Source organism: Pseudopipra pipra, chromosome 1 (assembly GCF_036250125.1).
Source record: "Pseudopipra pipra isolate bDixPip1 chromosome 1, bDixPip1.hap1, whole genome shotgun sequence".
Taxonomy (NCBI): domain Eukaryota; kingdom Metazoa; phylum Chordata; class Aves; order Passeriformes; family Pipridae; genus Pseudopipra; species Pseudopipra pipra.
This window is the reverse complement of record NC_087549.1, coordinates 120,418,727-120,446,258: the sequence shown is the minus strand read 5'-3', so window position 1 is coordinate 120,446,258 and position 27,532 is coordinate 120,418,727. Positions and strand designations below refer to the sequence as shown.

Sequence of the window (27,532 nt, the reverse complement as noted above, 5' to 3'; positions counted from 1 at the left end):
GGATGTACATAATAGGGAGACAAGGCAGTTGTGTGGAACACTATGATCGTCTGGACGAGCTGAACCAATCTGAAGAAAAAAACCCTAACGTAGTTTCTGTTTTAAAGAATGGTCTCTGATTGACTGTGTCAGAATGGGGCTACAGTGTCCCAGCAAACAGTGACTGATATTTTTTGAAAATTGATAGTGAAAACACAACTTGAGAGAGGCTTTGACAAAATGAGCTCATAAACACTGAGAACATGTAAGTAGGGCGGTAACTATCAGGAGCAGACAGATAGATGGCTTATGGTATGACTGTCACTGGTGCTAGAGTACTGAGTCAGTCCTCCTCATCTCATTCAAAAAGGAAGTTGTAAAAGTTAACAGCAAACAAGATAGACACCAGATACAGGTCCTGAGTAATGAATGAGTAATAAATAAATGTAAAAAACACATGAGGCTCATTTTGTCATAAAGGAGTTTGAGGGAGAGCTAGATTACAGTGTACAAATTCCTCCACAGAGGAGATATGGAGTGCTAAAGGCTTTTTTAATTTAGTGGAAAATGAGTCATAGTCATAAACAGAAACCAGATAAAGTCAAAGTAGAAATTAGGTACTCGATTAAACCGTGAGAAAGGATGAATGAGCAAGGGAGATGGTGCAGTGTCTATCCCTTGATTTCTTCCAGTCAACACTGAATGCTTTTCAAGAAGGTGCATTTCCATAAAACATTAGGAAAAATAAGGATGTGAAACTTAATAAAATGACCAGATCACTTTGACTAAAGACAGTAATATAGTGGTTAATCCAAGAAGCCTATATGCAATTAAGGTTAATGTGCCTGTTCTACACACCGACCTGTTTCAGTGCTGAAGTCCTTCAGTGCTCAAGCTCATGGTGAGAATTATTCACAAACTTATTTCAATCTTACAATTTCTATTTGTCTTTTAAACTACTTATCATCTCACAACACTTTTCTTTGTAAAGCAACATTACTAATTAGTATACACGTGATACACATGAAACCACTGGTAGGAAAACAGTGCTGAAAAGCCAAGAGAGGAACGGTAAAAATACGGTTTTATTTGCAATTCACAATAATTACTTGCCTTTTTAAAATTGAATGAATGGCAGTGGCCTTGTGGATGCAGAACAAAGTGCCTGATGCCATTTTTCTAAAAAGTTTATGGCTCTAGGAGTATCTCAGGATTGGAGAAGGGGAAGTGGGAGGGAGATGGGGTTTTCCAAAGCATTAGACAGAAACATTTCAGAAGGTATTTTAAGGTTAGATGGTTACAGAATTAGTACTGATGACTGTTAGAGGAATTGCAAGAACTTTTTAAAATGTGACTATTCTATTTTGTTCTGAGGTAGGCTTTCAGGAAAGATTATAGGACTTAGAGGTATAAAGTCGTAAAATTTACCGCACCAATTTTAGGAGTGAGGAAGACTTCAGTGACAGTGCAGCAGTCAGAGTGATTTTTAAAGCATAATTTAATGTTTGGTTATTGTTATGAGAGGGTTTTTTTCCTTGGCTGTATAGCCTTTGCATTTCTTTAAAAGTAGCTTCCAGGAAAGGTCAATTGAGGGAGTACAGCTGATGCCTGCTGAGAGGGGGACATAGCTTGAAGTACAAAATACCTGGTCTTTAGCACCCTCCCCAGAAGCATCTGAGTACTGTAATTGAAAGTAGTGCTGTATTTTTGTATTGAGCTTCAGTGTTGGTAAGTGCTAAATACCCTTAGTTTTAACTGTACTCAGATTTGAAAATGATCAGTTGCAGGAGCAATTCATGGTCTTACACATTCTGTACCTTGTCAGTCTTTTAATGACATCTACTCTGCCTCTTGACCTCTACCCCTTGCACACTGATCTCTACAAAAAGGACTAGAAGACTGTTATATTTAATAGAAGGGACATAGCAGGAAACACTAGATGGGTCTGGAAGAAGAGACCTGTCCGTAATACCTGGGATTTGATTCCAGATCAGGTACAGTCCTCTAGTATTTTATTTTCTGTATTTTTTTCTTGCTCCAGAAGTTGTACTGTGTTAACTGCCAAGGGAAGCAGTAATTCATTGTTCTTATTTTTGCCATCCTAACCATTTAAAGCTAAGTTTGGGTCACGAATTAGAATAATCTTCTGTTTCCTTCCCTATCATTAGTGGGGCTTTGAGTGCTGAATGGCTTTTTAGGAGACTTGCATTTCCTTTTATTTTCCTCCCTGGCAGAGTGGAAGAAGCTACAGGTGGGTGAATTTTATTTCACTGAAGTATTCCTCTTCAGTAAAATGAAAACTGTGCCACAAATCCAGCCCCAGGTATCCAGTCTAGGGCAAGGCCAACATTTGATAATGACTTTATAGGTACTAATGGGTTGTGTGAAAGTTCCTGTTTGCTAGAGCCATCTTTGTGAAGGTAGCCTGACCTTCTACAGACCTGGGAATGAAGAGGAGAGCATGTTCAGTAAATGAGTATCACATGAGAGGAAAAAGTAAAACTTCATTATTGTCACTGTTCAGTTCATTTGAGGAAAAATCATATTCTGATGTCAGACTTACTGTTGCTAATTGTCATTTATTGTCACCATTTTCGATTTTCTTTGTTGAAGCGTGTGCCCACTAAAAAATGAGTGAATGTTCCTCATGAGGGGAACTCCTTAAGCTCAGGATTTAGAAACTAAAACAGTGATTTCCTGTCTCTCTGTCAGAAGAAATCATTTCAGTTATTTACAATTCTGTTCCCATTTCCTACTTTTGTTTTAAAAATGGTCGAAAGAATTCTTAGGTGAAGTAAGTACAGATGGAGATAATTTTTAAGCAGAGCCACACAACAGCCAACATCTAATTTATAAAATACAGATAACGGGTCTGAGCTGCAGGGAGCATGGAGGTCTTCTTTCCTTTAGGTATGTTCAGTTTTGCATGTTTTGTAGAGGTCTTAATGTTAATAGGAACTACACAGCAACAGCAAAATATGAAGCAAAATTTTATGTTATGGATTGGAAATTATTTTTCTGTGGTGTTTTCACATAAATTAAAACTCTTGAGGGGCAAACTTTGCACTCCTCTGAAATAAGTAAGGTGTATATGTATTCATCCAGGGATTAGAACTGATCCCGTGGGGTTTTTTCTCTATCAGCATTCTCTTAATTCACATGGGCAACAGTGTTTCAGTTTTAGACAATTGAAAGTGCAACTTTGCTCTGAGCTATATATGGTTGTGTATGTGCATGTATGTGTTGTGCATATTATTTATGCATGGACAAGTTCAGGATCTCTTCATAAGGTTGGATGAGAAATTCTTGATTTCAGAATAATCACCCTTCCAAAAGTCTGAAAAATTTAGTTAAACAATATTTTTGTCTAGTATTTATCTTTTATCTTCTCTTCCATCATACAGTCACATAAGCAGCAGAATCTGCTGTAGAGGTAGAGATTAAAATCCTCTCAAAACCTCTACCATGATGGACCACTTGTCACAGTGTTCTGAAATGGCTTCTTTATGGTAGAAGTGGAGAGATGTAGGTGCCTCGGTGGGAGGAAAAGGGAGCGAAGAGATGGTTTATTCCATCCATCTTACACAGGACTCAAACACACATGGAAGCTTCTCTCTAGACTGGTAGTTAAAGTAGCCTAAATGACTAGGTGAGACCTAGTTGCACAACTTCTAGATGTTTAAGTTGGGAAAAATCCCTAAAAATATTTTGTTATGCTCACTCTGTCCGGACATAGTCTTTGGACAATCTGTGGTCTGACAGAGGGACCAAACCAGTTTGTCTCAGCAGCTTACCAGTAACTAGTGGGTTTGTGTCCAGATGTCTCAATGCACAGGTATGTCTTAAGTGTGGTAGTAGATCAGATTAATCTGTTTTAAATAAGTATAAATGACATGCCAGTCAGAGCCATCATTTAATTGGCAAATTCAGGCAAAAGGTAATGTTGATTTTATCTTCTTTGAAAAGAATATACCAAGGACAGCATCCGTGTGTTGTCCTGATTTATTCTTTGTGATTTTTGACATGGTTTCAGCCACTGGATTATCTGTGCCAGTGCCACGCTATCGGAAGCTATTAACTAAAGTTTTGGCTGTTCTTACCTCCTCATCCACTATCATGACAGCATTTTACTAGCTTTGCACTCTGTATACCTACATTCATTGGATCTTGACTAATCAGTTAATTGGATCTTGTTAATCATCTTTTAAACTGCTTTTATTGGAGATCTTTGGCTGAGATGTCGAGACAGTGTCAGCATGGTTGGCATTTCTGTTTGTATGTCGCATAATAAATTTTAAACTCCAGATCTAATGAGTTTCACTGTTTGGTAAATGTAATCTTTGTCAGTGAGCTGGACCTGCCCGTTTGGCTGGAAATCCGGAAAAAAGAGAACATGACATGAAAGTTCTTGAAGCTGTTTGTAGTGCCACTGGTGGTAGATAATGAAGGTATAGAGTTCTTGGTGTATAGAGAGCAGTCCTGGCAGAAGCTAAGAAGTGCACAGCGACTTACATAGCAGCTATTCCAACTGTGAAACATGTTGCAGCTTTTTTTCCAGCCCATCTTCAATTGCTTATGGTGGCTGTAGTGCTGGAAGTAACTATTTTCTCAGATCTTCCCACATATATGCTCATTTAAGATGCTTCCTGACCTTATTCCATCCAAAACAAGCTTGGTTAATTTGTGCAGCCTGGAAAACATGATTTTGTTTAACCCTACTGCTGCATTTTTGTGAGCTGAGACATCTCAGGTTGGACTTGATGATCTTGGAGGTCTTTTCTAACCTTAATGATTCTATGATTCTGTAGTCTGGCAGGAGGGCTGTGCGAGGGAACTGGGCAATAATCTTTTCATTGTATCAGAGAAAAGTTGGTTGGAAGGGGCCTTTAGAGGTCTTGACTCAAAACTATTTCCCAGCACTAAGTCTGGTGAACCTAGGCTTTGTTCAACTTTGTCTTGAAAACCTTCAAGAGTAGATGTTGCACCATCTCACTGGACAGCCTGTTCCACTGCTGCCCAGGTTTTGTTAATCACGTTTTGTCAAATCTGAAGTATCTAAGCTGTAGTTTGTGGTGTTTACCACTAGTTGCATTGTCTGCTACTACTGACATGAGTTTGTCAGCACTCCAGATGCTCTTTAAACCATCGTGAGTTGCTATTAGATTGCCTCTTGACCTCCCCTTTGCCACACTAATAAAGCCCAGTCCCTTACCCTCTCATTGTGGGTAATATGCCTTTTGTATGGTGTTTGTATTGTTTGCGAAGAAAGCACACTGTTGGTTCATATTCTATTTGGAGTGCACCGTGACCTACAGGTCATTTCAGCAAGGCTGCAACACAAGCAGTCAATTCCCAGCCTTGAGGGATGTATGGAGTCACTCTGCTCAGAGGTGGAACTTTGCACTTCTAGTTGAACATGTTTCTGTTGTCCCAGTCCTCAGGTTAAGGAGCATTGGGACCTCACTGGATTCTCAACTGAATCTCTCAGGGAGAAATTAAGCTAAAAAGTCATTTACTATTGTCCACAAAGTTGCTGATGGATCTGTTTTATCACTCAAGTAGTTGATGAAGATATTGAACAATATCAGCCTCCTATTAATATTGGGGTACTCTGCTAAATACCAGCTGCAGAGCAGTTGTAAAGTCTCTTCAGGACTGTCAGTCCAACCAAATAATTTTCGACAGACCTAAGAGTCTGTCCTTCTAGCCCTCACTTCCTCAACTCCCACGTGAGTATGGGAGAGTCACAGTGTCAAAAATCTTAATAAGTAAAGATATATCACATCCACCTCTCTCTCCTCATCTGCAGAGCAGGTCATTTTTGTTACAGAAAGCAGTCAGCTTGATGAAGCATGGTCTGCCTGTGTTGAGTGTTTTTGATTGCATTCTTGTCCTTCATGTTGGGAAGCAGACTACAAGGAATATGCTCCCTGCCCTATCCAGGGACTGAGGTGAGGCTGACCAGCCTGTTGTTGCCTTGGTCCTCCTCCTTGCCTTTCTTAAAAGAGGCATATCAGCATTTTTCCAGCTCTGGGGACTTACCCTGTTTTTGTGTGTTTTCTCAGACATTGAGGCCACACAATCATATCAGCCAACTCTTTTGCACCCTTGGATGAATGCTATCCAGTTCCAGATGTTTGAATAAATACACTGAATTTTGCTAACGAGTTCCTGACGATTACTTCCCTGCCTAAACTTTCCTGAACTGTAGAAGTCCATGCAGTGGTCTGGAAGCAAGCTTTTCCATATTGCTTTTCTGTTCCATTCATCTCTGGGCCTCCATTTTCCCTGAACTTCCTTTTGCCTCTGGCGTTCCTTGCGGAAGCCCTTCTTGTTTCCCTTTGCCTAGCTGGCTAATGCAGCTGTAGCTGGCCTTTGACCTTCCTGATGTTAACCCCTAGTGACTGAGCAATGTGTTTATACTCCTTCTCTGTTGCCTTTTAAACCAGCAGAAATGCTTCTTGGAGAGGATGTTTGTCTGCAGCTTGGGTGTTCATTAAAGCACAAGGAAGCTGTAAGTGCACAGACAGTGTTCCCGTCGCTCTCCCTCCAGGGCAGAGGAGTGCCTGCTAAAGATACCATCTTAATATTTACATCATTTCAGTCACTTGCTTTTGTACACATGTAATAGGTCATGAGAAACTATTACTTTCCATATCCCTGATGGCTATTTGCAGTATGCCTAATTTATCTCAGCAGGCACTCTATTATAAATATGTATTATATTAGGATACTGGTGTAAATGGCCATGTTGTTCAGAGGAATTGCTCTGGTTCAACATAATACTTTTACGATTACACTACAGCGTTACTGGTTTCATGTGCAGTGCAGTTAAAGTGTCATAAAATTGAAATATAGGAAGTGAACCTGTCTACAGTTTGCGTATTTTTTACTTCAGAGACCAAATAATGGTACTGGTTACAATCCGTATTTTAAAGTTAAAATAAGGTAATGCATACATAAAACTTTTCCCGTGGATTTTCTGTATTGGTACTGATGTATGCCATGGGATTGTTTATGTCCAAAGCACTTCAGAGTGAGTGATGTAGCTGTCATGCTGTCATGTGGGCAGGAACCTCCTTCAGCTTGGTTGTCATGCTCTCAAATTCTTTGGAAATGTTGGGTGAGATGAGCATTTTGTCTTCCCTTGGTATTGCCACTTGTTTGTTTTCATGACCTTTATGTCTTGATATTTTTAACTTTGTCTTACACATATTTAGTTCAAGGGAATGTGTTTTCTAGTACGTTTTATTAGTAACTAGAATTTGTCAGTAGGATGGATAAATAATGTTGAGAAAGCTTTTCATGTCAAACTTTTGGTGCATGTGTTTGTTTTGTAACACATTAATGGCAGCAAAAATATCCACGATTTCACTGATTTTATTTCTTATTTAAGCTGAAATGGCTTATTCCTGGGTTAGTTTCTGGTACCAGACAGTAACAAAATAGCAGTTGACTTTGACCTTCATTAAGTTTACTCAATGAGACATCAGTGTGCAAGGTCTGCTGCATAATTGTGTTTCAAAATTATGTTTCTTTTAAGAAGACATCTCAAAGGTCACAAGAGACACTTCTCCAAAGATTTTCAATAACAGCTTGTTTGCAAGATGAAATTCCAAATCCATAAATGAATAATGAATAGAGTTGGAAGGGGGTATATAACAATAACTTTTAGAAGTGGGTAAGGTAAATATGTCCTTGTCCAGTTTGAAGAGATAAAAAAAGTACATGACTTGAAAGAAAAGACACCTGAACTATACAAACATTTGAGACTTTTTTCCTGGATAGTTCTGTCTGTCCCGTCATACTTAGGGTTTTCTTTTTTATTTTTTCGTTTTGTCTCAGTATTTCTGTTACTTCCTGCACTTCTCTGCTTCTTCATGGAGTTGGGGAGTACTTTGTTATTCATGAGGAACTAAATCAATCATCACTTTCTCATGTCATCTTGCATTGCATCAGCTTCCTTTTTTAGATGAAATGGATGGGTGTAGCTCCCTAAGGAGTTTAGCAGTGCTGTTTGCTGGGTTGGTTTTGGGTAGTGGTTACTCAATAGTAGCTTAAGCATTTAAACATCGAAGTTAATTTATGTTTATCCATGCCAGTGCAAGGCTTGGAGTTTAAGCACCATTGAGGTAAATGGGCATTTTTACTGCAGTAATGTTGTACCATTATCCCTACAGTCATAATTGTAAAGATTTGCATTTTCAGTGGAAGTGGGTAAGGATTAAGAGCACAAGCAGGAGAGAGGTGGGTTGTAGAGATATAAGTGAGAGAGTAATTTGTCCTGCCAGCATCCTATAATTGCTAATGATGCCTTGGAAGAAATAAAAGAACTTGGGATTGTTGTTTGCAAGATTGCCAATTAATTTGTTTACTGGGGGGTTAATGAAACATTTTATGGGGTATGAGAGATGCCAGGTAGCAAAAAATACCTTATCATGTAAAGTTTACTCTTTAGTCTGGAGCTACATTAGGGTTTGAGTAGAATTGAAATTCAATTGAAACAGAAAAACTGAGATTTTCTTCAGTGCATTATATGACCTGCTCCACTCTGATTTAGTTTCCTTATGGCATAAGACTCTGCTACCTAAGTTATTACATTAATATTCATTGGGTAGATCATTATTGCACTGTTGGAGCCAATAAATTTTGGGTTAGTTTAAAATGAGAGATGATATTTTATACATTATGTAAGCATACAATTTTTATTAGCATATCAGACTGTGAAAGAGTGATGCATTGCAGTAAAAAGCCAAGTATTTCAAGTTAATTGCTGTTCTATTAAGTAGAAGTGTGGTTTTGGCTTAAAAGAGTATAGAGAAATGTTTGGCTAATGAAAAGAACGCTCACAGTGATAAGTGTTTGATGTAGTGAAGCTGCTGGCTGAAAATACTCACCTCAGTGGTCAGAACTGAAGGCCCTCAGAAGGAGGTGGTGAGATGAGACTAGTCCAGCATGTAGAAGCACTTTTGGGATGAAGCCAAGAGGCAGTGGTGCCCACCAAGCCCCCAAACTTCTAAAGATAAATGAAGAAATAAAGAGCCGCCAAGATAAACATTCAGCAGCAAGTTTGTCTGACCTGACCTGCTCTTTTTGTCCAGAACAAGTAGTGTGAGAGAGCAGAAACCACATTAAAGCACTTGGTTAGAGGGTAGCTGGTAGATGCAGGCATGATCCAGCAGATTCTTCTGCATCGTGCGGTGCTGGTGCACTGCCAGCCCACACAGCCAAGCATCTCTCACAGGACCACAGTGAGGGCAGGGAATCAAGGCAGGTGGTTTTCTTAACCACTTTCCTTCTCTCCTGCTCATCCTCCTGCTGTACTTTGGGCAGGTGTGGAGCCTTGCTTTTTGGGATGTGCTGCCAGTCACTGGCAGCTCCTGGCCAGTTCCCCCCAGTTTATATACTGAGCATGATGCTCTGTGGCATGGAACATCCCTTTGGCCAGTTCGTGTCAACTGTTCTGGCTCTGTTCCCTCCTGGCTTGTGCATCTCCTCACTCACAGAGCATGAGACACTTTGACAGTCTTTGACTTGGACTAAACACTATGTAGCAACAACTAAAACATCAGTGTGTTATCAGCATTATTCTCATCCTAAGTCCAAAACACAGCACTGTACAAGCTACTAAGGAAGAAAATTAGTTCTATCCCAGCTTCTTGATTTCCTTTCACATCCACACCCTACAACTTCTTACTTCCTCTACCATGGTGGGGTGGAGTTGCAGATAAAACCAGAGTGGAGGGAGGGAATTCAGCTTTGCTGTCTGCTATGGAGATCTCTGTTTGGAAATGTGATACATTTTGACTCATGATGCAACAGCAGTTTCCTTCCCTGTACCCCTCTTCAGTGATGCTCTCACCAGCTACCATGGATTTCTGTTCCCTAGTTGGAGCACTGCAGCACAACTGGGCTGTTTTTGTCAGAAACATTCAATCCACTGAACTTCGCATTGAAGATTGGATTGTTTACTTTAGTCTTCCTCTCTTTCTACTCTACCACTGTAGAGAGCTGCATGTTTTTGAAATGTGCCCTGTTTTTTGAGGCAGCAGATGTATTTGTGGCTCATTTTATGATGATGTCAAAAGGCCATATTTGAACAGGAATTCTGCCACTGCACAAGGCTTGGTGGCTCCATCCCCAGGCAAGCTCAGAGAGGTGTTTTTTCTCTCTCTTATAGGGATGGAACATAACACAGACCATTTGGAAGTTAGAAATTAAACTCCAAGTCTGAAGATTCAGTACTATCCTTTAATTGCAAGTCCATTCTTTATAATTTCTAGATATCAGGGTGTTCCCTCCTGTTATGTCCCTGAGCTGTGTCACTGGTTTCTCTTTTGTCTAGCTGGACCCATGAAACTCTGAATAAAAAATTGGTAAACCCACAAAATTTATTTAGGAAGTCAGTGCAGAAAGGGAATTATGAAAAATCCACTGAAGCCATAAGGATCAAGAGATATTCAGAAAAAAAAATTTGGACTTTGATAAACTTTTTTATCTGTATTAGAATGTAGTCACTGGAATTCATCCATTTTTTAATCTGTTTGTACAGTATTGGGGTTTGGTCAGAACTGCTATGTTTTACTTTGATTATAGGTGAAGATTCAGCTTTCAGTTCTAAAATCAAGTTATCTTCACAATATTTAAGGATGAAGGAATTGGACTTAAAACAGATATGAATTTAAAAAGTGTTTGATGCTGTTTCTATTTTGGGATTTTGGTAGGTTTTTAGCTTAGCTTTCAGAGAGGTTTTCAATAGGGTCTTTTCTTTTTCATCAGGGTAGATACTTTTCAGTGATCAGCAGAATCTCTATTCATCCAGTGTATAGTTCAACAAATATACTTCTGTAGTTCCATATGCCATTTTAATCTTCACTGCTTTAGTGGTTCGTGCAAATTCAGTCATAGGAGAGGACTTCTGTAGATCTGGACATGGGTGCTAAGTCAACTGCCCTTTCAGTGGCAAGAATTTTGGACTGTAAGGGATAAATGAGAGAATGGCAAGCTCTAGCTAGTATATAGTGCATGAATAAAATTATTATAATTGATAAATATAAGTTCCTGATACTTCAGAATGAAGTAGGATATGTTGCAGTCACTGGTACTGAGCTTACTGAGAAGAGCCTGAGAACCATCTACAGTTATAACCACTGGGATTTCTGAGCTCACAATTCTTATATATTGCAGAGGTCAATAACTAATCGATCCCAATTTGGGGGGTAGACACTGGAATATTTATTGAACACGCATCTCGCAATTTAAGGGTCTTGGGGGCAGGACATGTTAATGAGGAGGATGGGTTATGCTAACTAGGGGATGGATTATGCTAACTAGAGGAGTACACAATTTCCTGCTACAGTTGCACAAGTGGTTAATATTTTCTCTTAGCTAGGACCACATGGGGGGAAGAGAACAAAGGGGTTTCTACACAGTCTGACAACATCCTCACAAAGTCTTTCCATATCTTACTGAAGGAGACAGGACAATCAACATAGTTAAGTATTAACAGGTCTTGTGATGAAGGTCTGGTCCTCAGGTGATGGGATTTCTCTCAGCCCCTGTTGCCCAAGGCCTGCTACTCAATCCCATCAGACTCCTTCCTGCTGACAGCCGAGTTTCGGTCCTTACAATATATAACTCTGGACAGCTCTTTGGCTAAAATAAATCACTCTCACCCTACTGAAATCAATGGAGAAGTTGTAAGTTTTATAAATCAAAGTTTGGCAATTTCTGATATAAAAATTTTTATTGAGTTGAAATACCATGTGGGTCTCAGTCATAGGCTGCATTATTTTTTTTTATTCTAGGAGATGGTTCTTTAGTACCAATTATACTACTTTAATCCTAATTAAATTCACTTCTTGATAAATTTAAAGTTAATACATATTTTGTGGTACTTTTTAATTAAAACATGCAAGTATTTGTCACTTATTGTTTAGAAGACAATTAAGATAATACTTTAGATGCAGAATAAGTAGTGCAGGAATGTAATGCACCAATCTGCAATATGCAAAAAATAGTATGCCTGCTAGGTTAATGCTTCTGTACACCAGCAGGAGCACACAGGGCACAGCTCTGAAATCCTGATTGGAACTGATACAAAAGGCACCTGTACTGTGAAGGACATTGCAACTTAAAGTTGAATCTGCTTTAAGAGAAATCATAAGAGCTGCAAAGCCTTTCTTCAGAGATGGCATCAGATCATTTTGACACCTAATCAGTTGTTTCTTTCATTGTTATAAAAACACTGAAGCATTTTCGAGTGAGTACTTTGAGACTAGCATTTGTACAAGGCTCTCCTGCTGTATTAAAAGTGCCTGCAAAGCGTTTCTTGGGGAGGTGTGATTTGCAGCTAATGATCATGAAGCAGCACCTCATGTTAATATTCTTCTAGTACTTTGGGGTTGTTAGATGGAAGCTCACATTTCACATCTCCTTTTATCCAAGGGTTATGTCATCCTAAATTGCCTGCAGCAGAACTTGGCGTTCTCCTGAATTTCACTGTCTAATGGCACCAACTGGGTGCCTCCTGGACCTCATCAGATATACATGACTGCTCTCAAATCTGGCCTCTCATTTCATCAGGGAATGAGTTTTGGACCCTAATGAGTGAGAAACTGGAAGGAAATGTAGTTCCTCTAGACAATAAATTAGGGTCAGAAAAGAAGCATTTATGTGTTTACTCTTTGGGGACTCTAGACCAGACTTTGCACAGCAGCAGTGTAAGTAAATTGACTGGCATCAGATAAAACAATGCACTGAAATCCAACTGTTGAGCAGTAGGCTATAGGCATATTTTAAAAATACAATGAAGTCAGCTGCTGTTCTCTGATGCACCTTAAGCAGGGAAGGATATGCCCAGGGTGAGCTGCAGTTTGTTTTGGAATAATTCAGTCTTCAATAGAAATAAATTATTATAAAACCTTGATCCAGAATAATTTTATTATTTATGTGATGTGTCGCTTCAATAAAAATGTAACATAGATGTATTGAGGTTGGTTTTTCTCATGCTCTCAGAAGGAACTAAATCTCCACCATGTTTCTTAACATTTGTAAGCAAACCTCCCTCATATAACAATAAATCAGCTTATCCGAAGTTATCCCTAGTGTATTTATGTGATGTTCTGTGCTGCTTAATTTATTTTTTTAAGACCATCTTCTTCTGTTTTCTAGTAATCTTTTCATTGCATTCAGATGAGACTGTTCTCTTAATAGTTAGGAGAGGATGCTGGGACTGGTACTTATGATTCTGGCATGGATAGCAGTCCTGTTGTCCTATTCCTTTTTCATCTCTTTTCCTTTTATCTGTTGGATGCTTGCCACACACTATAATCACAAGCACTTTTAGGTCAGCAACTGCTGTGTTTTATTTTTAAACTGTACTGGTTAGCAGTTGGATGTAACACCAAACCTAATTTTGGGTTCCAAATGCTGCCATAGAGGGAATATTTAATGATAATAAAATGCTTTGCTTCTCTCTCATTTAGAGTTCCACCTAATCTGACTAAGCAATCAGCAGTTAGTAGGTAGATCTAAATGAAATATTATTACTCTATAAAACTGTTTAAATTTGAATGACCTTTTATTTAAGATGCAGGAGCATTTTTCCAGCATTTGGACTGTTAAGCAAAGTATATGCTGTAAAAGAAGCATTTATTGCTCGCTTGTAAAAATAAAATACAATATTGGTAAGTTAGCTGGAAGCTTGCAGATATCTTAAAAAGATGACAAGGTAAGATAAGCAGTAGAGCTAAGCTGAAATTGCTCTGGAGGTCTTTCTGAATAGCTGTCAGTTTTATGTTCTCCTAGCACAATAATGGGCACTCCCAGGAGGTGGGAGTCTCATGAGATAATTATTCTTCTGAGGTTTAGACTGGTTTTGCTATGCCTTTTCCACAGATTGGTAAGACTGCCTTATAATTATTCTGATCCTCTTACATTAGATTTTTCTAATGTAGAAATTAATAGAATTAATTTTGTATACATACACTGTACTTATGTTACCTCGCCTATTAATGAATTTCAAGCAATATTGAATGCTATCAGATGGCAATAGTAAGTGGTCTGGTTAGCTTTTATCTTGCAAATTGGATTTAAGTCGCACTGCCCTTGCCTCTTGAGATGTGTTTCTTTTTAATATTCAGGTCTATTTTCTGCTATCATAAGCAGGCATATTTACTCTCTCAGACTGGTTTACCTTTAACTATCCTTGAAAATAACAAAAACTAGAAATAAAAGTTTAAAATAAATCCATATTTTATAGCTGTTGAATATTTTTATAGTTTCTGGTGCACAAAGCTGACACAGTTGTTCACTTTCTCTCTGTGAGCATTAAATAATATTGAGGAAATGAAGCAAAAACCTGGCAAAACCTCAGTTTCATTTGGGGTGGGTTGTAGGGCAGCACACCGTCTCAGTCATTAGCTACAAACCTTTGATGTTGCCAATAAACCCACAGACAAATAGCAACCTCAGCCTCTGGATTCTCAAGGAAATCTATATGTTTGGAGGTTTTGCTACTAGGATGATCTGACAAGCTCTGACAGGCTTTCCTGTATGATAAAACAAACATATAGGAAAAACAGGAAAAACCTCTTTTTTTAAAAAAGGTTACACATGGATTGGTGTCTTTACAAGTTGAAATACCCATCCGAGCTGTGGTGATGTTGGACATGAGTGAATTAGATCATATTTTTACCCAGCTTTCCCATCTCTCAGGATGAGAGCAGAACTGCAGTATAGTGATTGCTACTAAGACTTGCAATTCTTGTTCGGCACCAACCCTTCCCCTTAGCTTAAAAAAATTGCATCATTTTACTTTGGAGATTTGCCAGATCTTTCCAAAGGAAAGGCTTGAATTTGTTTTGTTCTCCCCTCTCTGTGCTCCAAAGCAACATTAGTCAGTTTTGAGTCTCTGAGCATGTAGACACATGCTTGTCCTTTGGGAGTAACAAAATACTTAAACGTGAACCTTGTTTTGTTAGATGAAGATTGGTATGTTATCAGAAGAACAAAGCTCTCCTTGATTTCATTCCTGGGAAGCAATTGATGGAAAACATCTTTTTTGTGTTGATAGTATTGATCTGCCAGAGTACTGGTACCTCCATATGAGACCTGGGAGCTTCGACACAGGGATGAAACAGCTCCTGTAATTCTGCCTTGCATTTAGCCAGGTTTCATCATCAAGGCTGTGGTTATGTTATGGCATTTAAAGAATTCTGACTCGCTGTTTAAAGCTCTGCTGGATCATATAGATCAGCTGCTGATTTTGGCCCACAAAAAAAATGAGGATATCTGATGTGTAAACTTTACCATTCAGAATATAAATCACAGCAGAAGGTGTACTTGCTTAATGGTATCGTACTGAGTATTGTTTATTATTTAGCTGCTGGAAGATTACAGCAAATACATTTGCAAAACTTCTGATGACTATTGCTTCTTTTCCCTGTGCCTCTGCCATGAAATATGTTAAATATTTTTGTGCCAAAATCATAACCTTATTAATAATTAATTGTCCCTACACAAAGTGGTTCAGTGGGATGAATTAGAGGGTTTGCTCGAAATTGCAGCACTTGGGTGTATCTTTAAAAATAACAGGAAAGAAGAGGGTATTTTTCTTAGTGGCTGATTTTATGGCTAAAGATGTGATGGATGTGCTTTTAAGAACTAGCATGACTGTCTTCTGAGTCTTTCTGAAAGATAAGTGGGGCAAAGAACAAATGTTATTTCTTTGTTATTTCTGCAAGGGTGAAGAACAATTCCAGAAAAGTTACTGAGAAAAAATATGCTTTCTCCTTCCTTTGTAATTTATTTATGTAAAAAAAACAGCCTATCTCTCATTACACAGAAACAAAATCCATTTTTAAATGGGAATTACTGCTTTCACTGTATTTGTTTTGCTTATGGCATGTAAAGAAACTTAATGTATTTTAAAACACATAAATACAGTATTCTTGTGTTAGATGCATATTTAAAATTTGCAAAGTAGCAAACTGGGATAGTAGCCAGGCTGCAGTTGCACTTTCCTTTATACATTAGGGATGGCTAAATTCTGTCCTCTCGCTCAATGCCCCTGGAGGTACTCGTACCTATGAGCACTGGTTTGGAATTGTTTTAATTTGATGACGAAAATGTTAGAGAGACATGAGGTTGGCTTCATATGACATGCCATTAGCCAGTGTTTCTCTAGGGAAAATGCTGTCAACATTGCAAGTTATAAAGAAAAATTGTCACCTGTGCCCAAGCATCAGGATATTCTGCACAGCCCTGCTAGTTAGTTTTATAAAACTTGTGGAAGACCAAAATGTACTTTAAATTTTATAGTGTTTCATACAAGGTATTTTGTAAATATATTATACTGTAAGAACTCATTATCAACTGTAAAAGTGCCAGGCTGTAGTAAAAAGCTCTTAGAAGAATTATAGACTTCCACAAGGCACTTAAAATTCCTTCCAAGTAAGGAAACAATACATAAACCATATTCTTCTGAAGGGAAATAGTCCATGATATTTTTCTAGTAATTTTAAATACTGGTAGTAATTCTTTTGTGGCTAAGATTGCAGAGAGAAAAGTGTAGTTACACAGACCTTTCTGAGACAAAAGACTCTTGTCAGCACAAACATATTATGGAACTGAATTTTAAGAAAATAAACATTTCTCTAATATTTAGGTCTAAAATAGTGCAGGAACAGGTCTACTGGGAGAACAGTTCAATGGTGGGTGATGATACAATAGAACCGACTTGTGGAGTGTTGGCCCATTTGTACAACATACCTGAAAAGTCTCAGTAACAGCTGACATTAATCCAAACCATTTTTTAGAAGAGATAAATTGAAGATTCAGAGACTAACTTCACATGAAATAATAATTCAGTTGGCCTTGAATGTAGTTAACACACTTAGATAAAACTGTCCAGCAAAGAATGCAATTACAAGTGTCATGTTTTTGTAGTAGGCAAAGTAGACAAGTTGCTTCTTATCCTAGGAGCCCTGATTATTCAGAATTTTATCCAAGAGCTGTGGGAATGATAAATATGCTTTGCAAGTGGGTGGTGTTTTTCCTGTTTTTCGTGTTTTAATATATAGAAGCAAATACTGCAGCAATACTACAGGACTTGTAAATACTGCAGCAATACTACAGGACTTGTAAAGGAAGCCAAAGTAAAGTCTATTTGCTCAACTTTTATTCTTTTGCAGGTCGTCGTGCATGCTCTGAATGACAGGGTAGTTCTCATCTCTGATGTCCGAAGCTTGAATTTGTGTTTAGGCCACAGAGTTCAGTAAGGTCCCTAGGATATGAGTAGCTTGTCTGCCAAGTACAACACATTCTGTGATTTTTTTTGTAAGTTATCAGTGTAACTTCTCTGATTCCCATGGGTTTGCCATGTGAGATAAATTACTGGATTTCCACTTCATTCTGAGTCTGCAGTTTCAGTCTTTAGAAATACTTTTACTTCTGTATCCAAGGAGGGGCAAGTGTGGGGCGAGAGGAGGAAGATTGAGAGGATTTCTGATAAGCTGATGAACAACCTCCATAGTCAGCTGCAGGACTAGGACCATCTCATATCCTTGGATAGCCAAACACTTGTGCCCTTGCTCAGTGAGATGATAAAATGGCACATGTCAAAAATAACAAAGTTTCCAAAAGCAATGATTTGAACTTTGCTAAATCTTAATAAGTTTCCAGGGAATGTGCTGGCTCAATTGACAGATAAACAGGTATCATGTCAATGTATGAGTGCATTTCTGGAACAGGGAATGTGCTGGCAATACTTCAACATAAATGTTCTAATTGAAATACTTCATGGTGATCATTTTAATGCCATTTTTTGTATTATTGTGGTTATTTCAGTCATATGCTTTTTCCTACAATGCCTAGACTGCTTTGCTGAGTCCAGGGACCATGGGCTAGAGGGTTGAGGGGTGGTGGGTGTTTTTTAGGATGCAGTAAGTAAATGAGTGGAAATGCATTGCCACATCCTGCACAGTGATAAAATTATGGTAGCAAATCTATTCTCAGATATGCCAACTGATTATCTGGGTTTGATTTTTAGCCAGGAACTAACTGGTCGTTAGGTAGAAGCTAAAGTATACATGTGTAAGATAGGAGGTCTGATAAGGGGAAGTGATTTAACTTATGTCATGTGTTTATTCCTACCAAAAAAATGTCCAGTCTCTCAGTCAAGCAGAGCCCTGATTATCCCATTATGATGTCAAGATACCTCTGGTTTATAGAGTAAACATGTGAAAATGTGAAAATAACTGTGTTTTTAGTTACATTGGCCTTAGGGTTAAAATAGAGAATGGTAACAATCATTCGGGTATAATTTTTAGTGACCAGATTAAATTTAATGGCAGCTAATAACTTAAACAGGTTTTTTGACAATGAAAGATGAAAGACATAGTTTGTGATATTTTTTCATTGTCTTTCTAGTTTTTAGACACAAATCTTTAATGACTTGCATAAGGAAATTCTTCATTGTTGCTCTGTGAAAAAAAACATTTCAGAGCACTTAAAGCATGGAGGTTCTTAAAGGCCATCCAAGGGCAAATAAATTCAGTGTGATTCACCATTAAAAAGGACCTACCTGTCAAAGATTAGGTAGTGTGAATACCTTTCTGCACTCTTAAATCTTACACATTTCCCAGGAAATATTTAAAGCATTGAGAATATTTTCATCAGCTTACTTAGCTCCCTGTCAGGTTCCTGGATGTGCACTCTGGAAGAGCCTCTTTAATTCTATTTCTTGGGCCCTAAGAAAGACTAGTCTCCTAAAGAGAGTTCTAAAACTAGAACGGTACAAATACCTTTCCCTTTTACATTTCTGCTATTACTATTGAGAACCTTGATTATTCCTTCTCTCAATTTCAAAATTTAAAATTATAGTTTCATCACTTTTAATTCACTTTAAATATGTGCAAAATAGAAAGGCAGATTTTTTAATTAAATGGGATACTGTTCCAATCTGGTGGTCATAGCTGACTGAAAACCACTCACTAACTGCAGAACGTGGCTCCTTAAGGTTTTGTTCTACAAATTTAGCTGTGGATTCAAAAATTCAAATCTCCTGTGATCTGTTGGGGTAGGTCCCTAATAATTCACTGACTTCGCAGTCATATTTTATTTGATACTTGGTAACTCTTCTAAATTACTAAATTTACTTATTTGCATGATCTTTCATCTGGATTCTAGTAAAACAGAAATGTGCATTAAACAAAATTAACCATAGACTGACCATCTGTTTATTAGTGGAAAGATACTGTTTTAAAATCTGAAGCAAAAGCAGGAGAGAGCACAATTTGGAATGACCCTGATTCGCAGAATGGGCTGAATGAGCTACCTTTACAGCAGTGGTTTCTAATAGCAAGTTTGTGGTAGGCAAAAGGAAAAGATTCAAAATAGCTGTCAATTTATATTGTGGTTATTAAAAGCTTACTGTCTCAGTCTAATTGCTGTGCAAGAGAGAACTCCACCCCTTTTGTGAGCATTTTTTGACATTTAAATTACACACTATCATTGATTTTTTTATTTCTTTTTTTAAGAGAGAACAGCGCAGGGGGAAGCTCCCATCATCTGAATTAATACACCAATTATAAACTGTGTTGCAAGTAAACAATTTGATCATTTCTGTGCCTTACGCTGAAAGCTGAAGTGTCTCATTAAGACAAGAACTGAAGTCTCATTCCATACTTTAGCTGTCCGTTTACTGATGATGAGAGAGTTCATTGATAAAGCTGGAAATTGCTCGCTCCTCCATGGGCAACTGTGTGTTCTGAATGAAACATTAAACAGAGTTTTTGACATGCTGAAATGTTTCAACAGCTACATTGCTAATTATTAACTGCAATAGACTTAATTTTGCTCTTCAAAGGAGCAGTGACTTTTCAGGAGTTAAAAAGCAGGACTCATTTGAAAATACGATTATTTGCAACTTAAAAAATAAGAATGTTCTTTCTCAAAGTGTACTCGGATGTGCCTGCAAGGACAGTTACTGTATGTAAAGAAGTAATCATAATGCCCAAAGTGTATGCCAAATGACTGCAATCAAACATAGAAAAAAGTGCTAATTTAAAATAGTTGCAAAATGACTGCAATGTGACATAGTTGTATATGTCTGTATATTAATTGGTGAGAGGGAAAAATAAATGAAAAGGACTAGCCATTAGGCGATCAGACAGGATGAAAATGAGCTTCTATAATTGATATTTTTAAGCACAGAGTGGAAATTAAATAATACAATGATGTTTTACATGCAAAGAAAGAACCGACTCTACCAAAGCAGCCCCTTATTACTCTTTCCCTTTAGTCTCCATCCACTAATGTATGCCAAGGACTACCCAGCTAGAGAACAGCTTGGCAGAAAAGGTCCTGGGGGTCCTGGTGGACACGAAGTTGAAAATGAGCCAGCAATGTATCCTTCCCTTAAGGAAGGCTGAATGGATCCTGGGCTGCATTAGGAAAATGATTGCCAGCAGGTCGAAGGAGAGGTGAATGTTCCCCTCTGCTCAGCACCAGGGAGGCCACATTTGGAGTGCTCTGTGCAGTGCTGGGTTTCTCAGTATGAGAGAGATATGGAAATGCTGGAGAGATTCCTACAAAGGGCCACAAAGGCAATGAAAGACTGGAGGATCTCTCCTATGAGGAAAGGCTGAGAGAGCTGGGACTATTCAGCCTGGAGCAGAGAAGGCTAAGAGGAATCTTATTAAAATGTATAAATATGTGAAGGGAGGATGCCAGGAGGACAAAGTCAGCTCTTTTCAGTGATGCCCAGTGACATTACCAGTGGCAGTAGGCACAAACATGAAACACAGGAGGCTCTGTCAGAACATCAGGAAACACCTTTTCCCTGTAAGGGTGACTGAACACTGGCACAGGTTGCCCAGGGAAGTTGTGGGGTCTCCATCCTTAAAGATACTCAGAAGCTGTCTGAACATGGTTGTAGGTAGCCCTGCTTGAGAAGGGGGTTGAACCACATGACCTCCACAGGTACCTTTCAACCTGAAACATTCTGTGATTCTGTAATGGCCATCTGTTTTATAGTCAACTGAATAATATAATTCTTGTCTGTATGAAGAAAAACATTAAAAAATATATGTGCAGGAAGAGTACAAACACTGTTTATCTTTCACAGAGCCTTTTACTCAACAGTTTTATGTTATTGGTCTATATATAATTACCTATATAAAAAGAAGAAAAATGTATTTAATAATATATGCTAACTTAATGTTTTGGAAACAAAGCAATAAATATGAAAGTGTACGTGGTAAACGTGTAAAAAACTCTTTACGGGAAATATACAAAGGGCATTAAAATACTAATAACTATTAGTCTTGATCCTATAATAACAAAGAAGATTAAAAAAAATTAGCAACTAGAGTTGTTTATCCGGTGTATCATTTATCTGCACACTGCCAGTAAGCCAGTGGCTTCCAGATTGGCTCTTCTTCACACACAAGGGTCTTTCCTTGCACATGCAGGTCATAGTTTTAAAATTAGTTGTTACTGGAAAGGAAGTCCAAAATTCAGACAATGGTGGCAGAAAATCTAGTCTGAGAAAGTTCTTCCAAGGTGAACTGCAAAATGTTTTTTTATAATCCTTTAGTAAGGAAAAGGCAAAAAAAGAAAATCTTTACTCCTTTTTCATAGTGACTATAAAGAAATTACCAAATGATGACAGTTCCCATTTGGTAACTGTCCTGCTACTTGTCTGCATAACTCTTTACTGTCATAGGATTCATTAGTACTTTTTAGCATATCTAGAACTGGGCACGGCATATAGCTGCACTGTGGATATTTGTTACTGTTCTATTTATGACCAGAAATGCCACTCAGAAATACTTGATTCGGTGACATAATTTGTGGTCTTCCCTGTAAAACAGAGTTTCCTGTTTCTAGTGCAGTTACCAGTGGTGGTAATCAGAAGAATGAGTTTGAACTTAAGTCAGTTTCTTATTGGACCTGCTTTAGCTAAGTCGGTCCCAGTGCTGGTAGCACAAAAGCACATGTGTCAGTATTACATCATCATCTTCAGAAAGTACAAGGAAGCAGTAAAAAGCAACTCAGTCATTCCAGTGTCTTTTACAACTACATCCAGAAAGGTGTCACTTTGGTACAGAGCCAGGCTCAGTGAAGAACAAGGGCTGAAGTCCATGGATAACTTTACTTACTATATAATTACTGTAAGCCCATTTCCCAGAAATTGCTTAAGAATGGCTCTGAGTAATGTATTAACCCTGTACTGCCCATTATTGGCAGTAACACTGTATTCTGTCTTCATGTTTCTTTGAAAAAAAAATCTTATGTAGTTTTACTTTTTATCTGTCTGCTTAAAGCTTTGCCAACTTTTCAGTAGTCCCTTTACTGTAGTCTTTCTACACTTACTCAGCTTCAAGGGCTCCATCAGCTTTATAAAAGTATTTTATTCCTAAGATCCTTTTCATCCTCTCTACTCTGTGAAGAGTAAAGGAAATGAAGTGAAGAACCAACCTGTTTTTCCTTACTTCCCAATTCTACAGTATCATTTTTGGTTTGACAATTTTCTCCAGTATCTTTTCATATCAATTATGCATTATGAGAAACCTTCTGGTAGCTGTAATATTCCTCAAGAGTCAGCATTCAGCATTCCTTTTCCCTTTCTGTTTAGCATACAATAACTTCTAGTACTTTTTTAGGTCTAATAAGTATTAACTTTCTCAACTGGTATGTTTCAAAGTTTTTAGTTAACAGTATTGCCTGTAATATTATTTGAGGAAGTCTCTTGTGCTTTATTTCCAGTTCTAGTCTTTCCAGTGAATACTCAGGTTTTCTGGTTTTGCCAAGGTCATTTATGATACTGTTTTGATAAGACTCAAAATAATTTAAAGAAATACCTAATCTGGACATTCTATAATTCTTTTACAGTAAGTCTCTCTTTTACAGTGGGACTCAGAAAGGTGTGTCATAGCTGACCCTGGGACATTTTGTTGAGTTTTTCAGAACTGATTCTCATCTTGTGATCTGAGTTTCTCCTGTGATAACTGCTTTCAACCTTATCTGGCTTTCAGTTTCTGAATCTAAACAAGAAGTCACTGTTGAAAATATGAAACTTTCAAGAAAACAACAATAGAAGGGACCCTGTCTTATCATCTGAGAGCGCCTCAGTGAATCCTTTTTCCAATGCTGCTAGTCCCAGTTCTGATAGGCATTATGATCAAAGTTCATATTAGGAATATCATTTAATGAGAGATCAACACAGGGCATTTGTCATTTGTGCCAAATCTGATTGTTTGATTGATTCATTCATTTTTGCTAAGTGGCTCAAAACCAAGGTGTGTTGTCCTTGCTGAGACCATTACCATGTGCAGAACTGAATGTAGAAGGTGTGTGAGTTGAGGTGTCAACTGACCACCCAAACTAGTATTGGCAACTTCTGTGAACCAGAACTGCTGTATTAAGTCTAGTGATAGACAAGGAGCATGAGCTATGTGTAGTAAGAAGGACTAATAAAAACCAGCAGAACAGAATTTTCAAAAAGGGCAAATAGTAGTAATCCAGTCTGCTCAAGCAGGAGTTGCCTCATTTGACCTCTGACTTAAGAAGGGTTGAAGTTCAGTCTAATCTAGTCAACCAGGATGGGAGTGCTAAGACTTTATCATACAAGGATGAGAGTGTCTAAACAGGGGCCCAGGATCCTCCTTCCACAAAGGGAGCAAGAGGTTTCCTTCTGAGTTCCATTAAACCTCTCCCTGATCTTCAACCGTGGCCCTTGTCTCCAGGATGTATTTAAACTAATTGGTTTTTATTTCCCTACAAATGGTTGCCATCAAATGCATGATAGCTTGACAATAAACTCTGTTAATACTATGACCTCTATGGCATCCCTGTGATTTAGGGATGTGCTTTCAGCTGAAGGGATCACAGAAGGTGTTGCAGTACCTTGTAAGGGTGAATGTGGAGCCAGTGACTTGTGGGTTTTCTCTGAGTGTACAATCCTTAAGAATTATTTTACCTATTGAGGAATGGTTCTTTCCACTCTTCCTGGGCTGACAGATTCATAACCATGACAAATCAAATGCAATCATTGGGAGTTTTGTTTTATGACTTATCTCCTGGACGATTGCTCTCCACCTAGGCTGCAGTGTTTCCTCACCATGTCTGTCTCAAGCTAATGAAGCACTTTACAGCCACTTGTAGATCAGCTTTCACTGTTGAATTTACTGTGCACTTTCTAATTAATTTGGAAGACTAAAGCAACAACTGATATTCACTGGTTTCTCATTGTTTCTCCCTCTGTTATTTCCTTATCTGAAGTCACAAGTATAGATAATAAGATATTTGCATTATCTCAATGTTTTTCCTATTGGAAAAATATAATAAGTGAAGAAGGAAATTCAGAAATTCTCTTGCAGTGGTGCAGAATTATGACAGAGGAACTTAATACACAATATTATGGTATTATGGTAAACTGTATGTGAAGCAACAGATGTATAGGGAAAAAAGAGTAATATATTACTATTATAATGTAAGAAGAGAAAAAATTACTCAGTTCTTGTATGAATAAATTTCAGTGGTCTCATGAATAGCTTCATATAATTTAAAATACATATTCTGCATAATGAACTTGCAAGCTAATTACTCTTGGATTGCCACAGCAGAGTATAACTCTGTCGTCAGTCTGGGAGCGTTTTGAATTTTGCCAAAGTTGTGAGGTGGATATAGTTGAAACTGAGACCGAATGGGTTTTCCAGTCCATATATCTACAAATTGCTGCAGGGTATTATTCCAGGGAGTAACTGTGATCATTGCTAGATTTATCCTCTTTTAAAACAATAGAGTTAAAAATGGCAGATGGCAGTTAATGATTAACATTCCCAGTAAACAAACTTTTTGCAGGGTTATATTTAAAGTGGTTGTATGTATGTAAATAGACAAGGAGCATGAGCTATGCAACTATAATTGAATTATATTAGCATAACTTAAGGAGAAGTTCAGTAAATAACAAACACCTTAATTAGCTTGCACAGGATTGGGAGGTTAATGACATACCCTCTGTAAATGACTCTTCAAAGTGTTTGGCTACATGACAGTTCAGAGCCAAAGTAGTACCTGGTGCCCCACCCTCTGTGCTGGTGTATGGTAACTTAACTTCTACCACTCAAGCTTGGTCTCTGTTGTGATTTTGGAGGTTGCAGCAAATGGCTTTTTTGCAGAGGGCTGGCAACCCCCCTGTGGAGTGGGACCATACAATCCAGCTGTAAACTTGCTTGTGGAGTGGGCGCTAACAGAAGATACCAACTCTTCATGCCCCTTCAGTCAATAATGGCAATAATTGTCTGCTTATAATTACAGGGTTTGCAGTCTTTCCTTTTTCTATATTTTTCTCATTATTTTTGTTGATGCCATTTCTGGAAAATATGGCAATTGCATATTCCAGTGGGTTCAAGAAGTGTAATTGAATCTCATTGAAACTATCAGATCTGTGCATCGTAGTGCAGCCTGAGCTTGGTGTCTTTTTAGCTCAGATGTGTTTTGTTCATTGATACTCATTCCCAAATCTTACTAGTGGAGTTAGGAGCCTGATTGAAAACCAGTAGTGATTTCTCTGTTTATCATCCCAAATAAAGAAAATTAATTAGTTACCAGTCTAGTTAATTATTTTAAAAATGCTAGTGAGTCAGGAAACTATATGCAAATTAGTAAAAAATTAATTTCTGTTACATTTGAGTAAGTTGGAAAAGCACATTGGATTCACAAGTGTTTGAAATTTATATTCTTCTCTCACATACGAAACTGTACTGTAAATAGGCCAGCATCTCTCTGGGGAAAGAAATGTGAATTTTGCTGACAAGTAGAGGTCTCTCAGCAGAAAAATACATGCTGACAGTTTGACTCGGTGGCCAATTGACTGATTTGTTTCCTCCTTTTTGTTTCTGTTTTAGATGCTGAAGAATACCAGCCTCCAATATGGAAATCATACTGTAAGTATACAAGAAACTTGAATAATCTTAGTACCTTACCGAGGTGTCAGTCACTGTTAAGTCTTTTCCCTGTCTTTGTTTAGAAGAAAGACATAAATGTACTAAGTGCTTGTAGAAATTAATGTATGGGACAGCAGCGAAACCTGAATCCTTTTGGATTTCCATGAAGCAAGAGCAGCAGGGTTATGTGTACCAGACTCCCTGGGTCGCCTTACAAATGTGGAAATCCTGGGTTTCATGGTTTCTCTGCTGAGATTTTCAGGAAGGATTTCAGAGGTAGAGGTTAATGCTTCATGTGTTTACTAAAGGTCAGGCTTGAGTATACTTGTCTTTTTATATGGGTCACCAAATCACTTTAAGATAATAATATTTTTTGATCCTTAGCAATAGAAGCTGATTTTTGAAGTGATGGTTTAGAAGTTGGAGACAGCACTATCAGTTCTTTGAACCTTCCTGTCTGCCTTTAGAAAAATCATTTACATAGTGTGCGGTGCAGAAGTGCATATTTTATGCTCCCTTGCTTTGTTCCAAATGTATTTTCTAATAGAGTAGCACAGATCTAAGACAAAATATTGGCTTTTAAATCCCTTGTTAAAGATGGCCTTTAAATTTGATCTTTGTATTTTAAACCCTTACTGGAACTTTAATAAAAAGCAAGTAGCTTTGGGTATAGAGGCTTGTTTTATTTTTTTGTTTTCAGATACAGAACTATCCTAAGTGTCTCTTTTATTGTGGCAACTCCAAATTCAGTACAGTGCCATTACCAAAATGGAACTACAAAAAGACAAGGATAACAGTAGTTACATGCATGTACATGTATAATTTTAAAGACTGGAATAAACTTGCTAACTTCACTTATATGCACATTAAACTACCTTGCTGACTTCAAAGACATCACCTCTGTTTTACCCGAGAATGACATTCTACCCCAGAATGGACTCAGAGTTTTTCAACCAAAATTTGAATATCCCATTAAATTACAAAAATTGCTTTTTAGAACACTGTTTTCTAGAGACTTTGTTGTTGTTATTGTAATGTTTCGAATGTGTAAGAGAAACCTTCTAAAAAGTCAGCAAGAGTGTATCTGTTAGACCATTCATGGATACTTTGCTGAGTACTTAGAAAGAAGCAGACAGTTGAGTGATTTTTTTTAAAAAGAGGAACTTGGCTTACTCAAAATCAGTGAAAAAGCTCCCACTGACTCTGACAAGACCAGTATTTGAAATGACAGATGTTTCCTTGTTAGCAGGAAGTTTCCGTTAAGTCAGGAAACAAGCATATACCTTTACTTACCTGCTCTTAGTTGGCCTAATGATGCAGCAGACAGATCACTGCATGCAGTGAAAAAGTTTGGTTACTTTTACCTGATAGTTTACAAATAGTCCAAGAAAACATTTTTTTTAAATTTAAAAAAAAAAAAAGAGAAAAAAAAAATTAATTCATAGTCTATGAATATATTTCCTCTTCTGCTACATGAAGGATGTCAATATTGTGGTAATGACAAAGTCATGGCCTCAGCATCTGAACTCCATGCACGAATGACCTTGGAAGAAGTTACACAGCTCCGAAATGCAGAAAATAGTTTAAGGTTACAAAAA

The 27,532-nt window shown here is 37.8% G+C and overlaps 1 protein-coding gene across 1 annotated transcript in view; it reads left to right on the top strand.

The window, feature by feature from the left end:
• The window catches only part of CHN2 (chimerin 2), a 162,279-nt gene that overhangs the window by 42,510 nt on the left and 92,237 nt on the right, over nt 1-27,532 (top strand). Inside the window, exon 2 of the mRNA XM_064674105.1 lies at nt 25,896-25,934. Coding sequence (XP_064530175.1) covers nt 25,896-25,934 — 39 coding nt within the window. The remainder of the gene's footprint in view (nt 1-25,895; nt 25,935-27,532) is intronic.